Genomic DNA, 6,126 nt, shown 5'->3' on the forward strand with positions numbered 1-6,126 from the left:
CTAGAGCTTAATGAGCTGATGGCTTGCCGCGATAAATGACATGGGAACACCGATTTCGAATTAACTTTAAGGATGCTTTTCTAGGTCAATAGGAAAGGCAAACCATTCAGTTTTCAAACAAACTTCAAACACGGAAGGGCAGCATCTCTTTTGTCAGACTATTGAGCAGAGCAGTGCAACAATTAACGTGCAGGACGCCATGAAATAGACAACGATATTGAAAACACTTAAGCTAGGCAACTATACTATATAAGCTCATAAAAACAACAAGACCAGTACAAATAAAGCAAAGCAAAAGCTTCCCGAGAGTCCAAAGAAGACAAAAACTAAAGTGCAAAGCCTTAAAAGAAATATGTAAAGACATAAAACGAGCGCAAGGTGGATGCCGTGAATTAAGTGTGGACCACAAGATGGTGGAGCAGAGCAGTTACCTTGGCAGCGCTCAGGAAGCTTCTTTACTTTTTCCTTTGTCCCATTGCTGCCATTGTAATTGGATAATTAAAGAAATGCCTGGGCAGGAGGAGGGCCTGATACGAAAAGGCGAAGAGATGGACAAACATGTGGCATACGTTGTTCGTGAGTCCAAGGCCAAGTGTGTGTGTGAGCAGGCTATTAAAAGCATCTAAACGTTTACTAAAAATAGTAGTTTGCTCGTATTTTACTTGCTCCTTGGCTGTGTCTTTTAGCACAGTTTAAGTAGCCCAAACAGCTGCTACTTCTGCTGCATGTGTTGCCAACAACAATAGCTTCACACACACACACACACACACACACATACACACAAACACGTACTCGTAACTACCCGTATACGTGTATTGCAAGGCATAAAGAACGAAGAAAATTGTAGCATGCACACAGGCGCGCCCGCTAAAGAAGTGCTCGCCATAAGCAGCTTTTGTATTGTCTTACTTCATTTGTTACCGAGCACGATAAGTATTTAATAGTGTGTGCTCCAGGCATATAGAGTCGACGGCTGGGAGGAGCAAAAAACACAAAGCAATGGCGGCGATAAGCGAGTACTAGATTCTATGCTGCCCAACAAAGCACAAGGGCAGCGCTTCTCCTGAGATAGATACATACACACACACACACCCACACACATACTTCCACGATTCTGTATGTTTGAGTGTATGTACTACTTCATGCCCGTTTCGTGTGGTTTTTATTTTTATCAAAAACCGCACGGCTATTTGGGTAAGTAAGCGGTTTTTTTGTGCTCTTGCTTTCGTTGCTCCCGTTAGTTAAAAGTTGCTGTCAACTAAGTGAAAAGTGGACAAATGATGAAGAGAAGAGGAGAAAGAGAACAAAAGCGATTGGTAAAAAAAAAACAGTTATTTCTTCATTGTAGCGAATTGCTGATTAATTTAACAGGGTTCTTTTGATCCATTATTTTTATAAGGAAAGTAGACATCTAACTATTGCTGAATGAGAAAATGGCGTCTACAACAGATTTATTTAATTATTTATTTCATTAAACTGAACAAAACTACGGAATAAAAAAGCCTATAGAAATTTTAGAAATATCTAATAACAAATCCAACTCGGTGGGGGAATTTCAGTTGCCATCGGCCAGCTGTGCCCCGATTCACAGCAGAGGATAGCCAGAGACGTTATTAGACCTAACAAAAAGCAAATGAAGATGAAGAAATAACAATAAAAATTATGATTACATTAATTTAACAAATTAAAATACTTAAATAATAAAAGATAAAATGTAATTAAAAGCTAAATGTGCAGAATCACTGACTCGTTGGGGTTATGACTGGTTACTGAACGACGACAATAAACTGTTCAGATCTATGGCCAGATGAGCTCGGTTCGAGAAAAAAAAGACCGAACCTCTCTGAATCTGAGCATTAAGCTAAAGAAGAAATTTCGTTTTACTTTTAAATATTTATTGGTTATTGTCAAGCTGTGAGCTATGGCCCATGAATCCTTATCAGTCGAAGGATTTTAGTTATATTGATAGCTTTGGATCTAATGTCACAGACATTAATTTATTTATTTTCTTGTAGTATATAATTCCCTATAGGTATTCTTTAGTATTTTACAAAAAAATTTTAATTGTAAGCAATGTTAGATAGCCAACTTGAAGAATTAATTAACAAACTGAAAATCTGGAAACACACCCACAAACACCACGAAATGATTCCTGAAATGGATATGTACGCATTGCTGGAATTGGCACGAGACGCCCTTCTCGCCGAACCCATGCTCCTCGACGTACATGCACCGGTCAATGTGATCGGAGACATTCACGGCCAGTTTGCGGATTTACTGCGCTACTTTCATATGTCGGGCTTCCCACCTACTAAAAATTATTTATTTTTGGGGGATTACGTGGATCGGGGAAAATATGGCGTGGAAACGCTGACGTTCTTGCTAGCCCTAAGGGTTAGGTTTCCCAAAAATGTGTTTTTGTTGCGCGGAAACCACGAGTCTGCCTCCATTAACCAGCACTATGGTTTTTATGATGAGTGCAAAAGGCGATTTACGGTGAGGCTGTGGAAAGCATTTGTGGACTGTTACAACTGCCTGCCTGTTGCTGCCATCATTGGTAAGAGAATATTCTGTTGCCATGGCGGACTAAGCCCTGTCCTCTACGACATGGAAGACATACGCCAATTGAAGCGACCCACTGAGGTAAAGAGCTCCGGTCTTATGTGTGATCTGCTCTGGTCGGATCCGGACGCAGCTGTCACAGGGTGGGCGCATAGTGAACGCGGTGTGAGCTTCAAATTCGGCCCCGATGTGGTCCAGCATTTCCTACACCGTCATTCACTGGACCTCGTTTGTCGCGCTCACCAAGTTGTCGAGGATGGCTATGAGTTCTTTGCAAAGCGCCAACTGGTCACCGTCTTCTCTGCCGTTAACTATTGTGGAGAGTACGACAATGCGGGTGCTATGATGAGCGTTGATGAGGCCCTTAATATTTCGCTGGTGGTAATGAAGCCACACAAACGCGTTAAGGTGTCAGAAGGTGGCAAACCGCTCATAGAGAAGGCAATCGATTTGCATGTATAGCAAATAATAAGTATGTAGTACGCCTGTGTGGAATGCTCCTCTCAATAAAGCTAAATAGCTTTTGAAACATTATTCTGCCTCACTTTTCTTATGTGATCGTTCGTTTTTTAGAAAATATTGTTCTTTTACAGCTCTAACTCCAAATTTGAAGAACATGATTTTTGTGCTCTGTACATAAAATGTACAAGAGCATGACGAGACGAGTCGATCTAGCCCTGTCTGTCTGTCCGTCCGTCTGTCCGTCCGTCTGTCCGTCCGTCTGTCCGTCCGTCCGTCTGTCCGTCCGTATGAACACGCGGATCTCAGAGACTATAAGAGATAGAGACACCAAAGATGCCTTATGTATGTACGCTATACGAGTTTGTTTTATTTTCCCTCCCTCTGTCCGTCCGTCCGTCCGTCTGTCCGTCCGTCTGTATGAGCGCAAGGATCTCAGGAGCTACAAGAGCTAGAATAACCAAACTCGGCATCCAGATTCCCATGAGCCCTAGGCAGGTCAAGTTCATTTTTTTATTCTGATACACCCCCCCCCCCCCCCCCCACCACTAACCCGCAATTCGTGTTTTTTTTCATAACTCCCGTAGTTTTTGGAATTTTGAACTAAACTTAGGTAGCTACATCCCGTTAGTGATTATGTGTCTGTATGCCAAGTTCAAACATGATAGGTCAATTCTGAAGCAAGTTATAGCCATAAATAAAATCGCTGCCCATGCTCTGCTTGTAGTGCTGCCGGCAACGCTGCCTGCAGCTGTTGTTGTTGTTGCTGCTTGGGTTCAACTTTGTGCTGCATACATACACGCAAATAAACACGCAGAGACACGATTCTGATGTAAATGTATGCTGTTGAAACTGTACATGAACATGTCTTTAATTTAATTAATATACCTTTTTTTAATTATTAAAAATTAATTTTTTCATTTTTTTCTTTTTGGTGGGAGGTACAGGGTATTTAAGAGTTGAGCTTCCTCGACTTTAGCATTCTTTTCTTGTTTTTTTTAATTTCTATAATTATTCTAAACATATGTACAGAGTATTTTAAAGTCGGGACAAGTCGACTTAAGCTTTTTTACTTGTTTTCATTTAAAAAACCGTTCCAGTTTTCTTATAAAAGACATTTTCCACAGGATTCCAGTTTCCTTTCTTTTTCTTCACTCAGGGCACATTTACTCTGTGTGTAATTTAAACTGAAACTATTGCTATTACTATGAATCAAATTCTACATTTATACAATACTTTAGAAAATTTTATATGAGGTTGTATAGATCAGGGAGTCTAAGCTAAACAAATTTGTAATAAGAATAAAGCGATAAATATACCCTGTACCCAACGGGTACAAGGGTATATTAGTTTTGTGCGAGTGTACATGTAACACACAGAAGGAGGCGTGGCAGACCCCACAAAGTATATATATTCTTGATCAGCATGACAAGCCGAGTCGATATAGCCATGTTCGCCTGTCTGTCCGTCTGTCTGTATGAACGCAAGGATCTCAGAAAGTATAAGAGCTACAATAACTAAACTTGGACGAGTTTGTTCATTTTTCCCGATGCACCCCCCACTCCCCCCCCACCCCCACCCCCCCTATTAACGATTCTCTATAACTCCCGTAATTCTTAGAATTTTATACTAAAATTAGGCTAACCCATCCAGTTAGTAATTATATATCCGTATACCAAGTTTCATTATGATAGGTTGATCATAAAGAAAGTTATAGCCATATAACCAGGCCCAATGCACACATACATACATATGTACAAGTACACAAACACGCATAGACACGATTCTAATGTAGATTTAAATGTAAATGTATGTATGCATGTATGGAATATTTTATATTTAATTTAGTTAATTAATTTAATTAAATTAATTAATTTATTAAATTAAATTAATTATTTTTTTGTGGGGTGGTACAGGGTATTTAAGAGTTGAGCCTGCTCGACTTTAGCATTCCTTTCTTGTTTTATTTCTAGCTAACATGCAGGTTCAAGTCACGCAATTAAATGCTTTTTATTTCTGACCTTTCCTCAGGAGGTGGACAAAACTTCATAAAATATAATATACAAATTTTCAAAAATTTATTTTTATGAAAAAAACAAAATTCTCTTTAGAATTTATTTATAGCTTTTCATTATTTATTTCATTTGGTTAAAAGAATAAACTTATTTTATACAAAATTAAAATTCTAACAAATTGAAATTAAATCAATATATTACAGCTTTCAATTTTATTTATTCCGGACAATTATATAATCTTTAAATCCAATTTCATTTAATTTATGTACGAGAATGTAATCGAAACAGAGTCTCATGACTAATGGTTTTGAGAAATTAGAGCTCGACGTGGAAAGTTGTTGGTATGAAATGTTGCTTTTTTATTAAATCGACTTAAAAATGTGTTTTAAATTTAAAAACCTTCATTCACCATTTTTGGCTGTTTTATTTGATTTATTTGATATATTGTTGAAGTCTACGTTTTAAATTTTGCCCGATTGAATGCAAATCGTATCAAAATGGCTAGCGTAATATTTTAAAAGTACACCGATACTTGTAAGCCTACGATAGGGTTTATAAATAAATAAATAAATACAATTTTACCTTCACCAGTTTTTAATTATAGCAATCAATTTTCTCCAGAGACAGACTCGTGAATGTGTATTGCGGCGTGCAACGAGATGATGAAGAACATCCAAAACAGGCATGAAACATGTACAGTGTGACGATACTCCGAAATATGATGTTGAGCTTCGCTTAACAAAAATTTGATGGACAGCTCCTAATCGTATCAGTGCTCATCCTTACGTATTTATTTAAGTTAACTCGGTCCTCTCAGGTTTAGGTGTATATGCAGAGTATTATGTTGTCTAAAGACATAACTTACACGCTGATATCAATGCATTTAACAGAGCAGTGTTAGTAATTTTTTTTCTCACTTTTTTCTCTTTAAAATTAGCTTTTAGGTAATTCTAAGCTTCTTCTCTCTGTTTAGTTTTTCTTTTTTATACCGGTAGATCTATCTACGCCTCTGACCACACTTGTCTTTGAGACGGGGAACAGCTAGCCGAAGAGCAAATAATATTCCCCCACCGGGTCGGAGGCGTTAATT

General features: G+C 38.2%; 1 protein-coding gene across 1 annotated transcript; it reads left to right on the forward strand.

Moving 5' to 3' along the window:
- The first annotated feature begins 2,002 nt into the window (after positions 1-2,002).
- Positions 2,003-3,096, forward strand: LOC115624992 (serine/threonine-protein phosphatase PP1-like). The gene has a single exon (XM_030519864.1). The coding sequence runs from the start codon at positions 2,074-2,076 to the stop codon at positions 3,022-3,024; it is 951 nt and encodes a 316-aa protein (XP_030375724.1). The 5' UTR covers positions 2,003-2,073; the 3' UTR covers positions 3,025-3,096.
- The last annotated feature ends 3,030 nt before the right edge of the window (positions 3,097-6,126 follow it).

The sequence above is a fragment of the Scaptodrosophila lebanonensis genome, unplaced genomic scaffold (genome assembly GCF_003285725.1).
Source record: "Scaptodrosophila lebanonensis strain 11010-0011.00,11010-0021.00 unplaced genomic scaffold, SlebRS2 tig00000061-arrow-pilon, whole genome shotgun sequence".
NCBI classification, from domain to species: domain Eukaryota; kingdom Metazoa; phylum Arthropoda; class Insecta; order Diptera; family Drosophilidae; genus Scaptodrosophila; species Scaptodrosophila lebanonensis.

What these genes read in the sequence shown, in the direction of transcription:
- LOC115624992 (XM_030519864.1), top strand. Translation starts at nt 2,074, where the DNA reads ATGTTAGATAGCCAACTTGAAGAATTAATTAACAAACTGAAAATCTGG.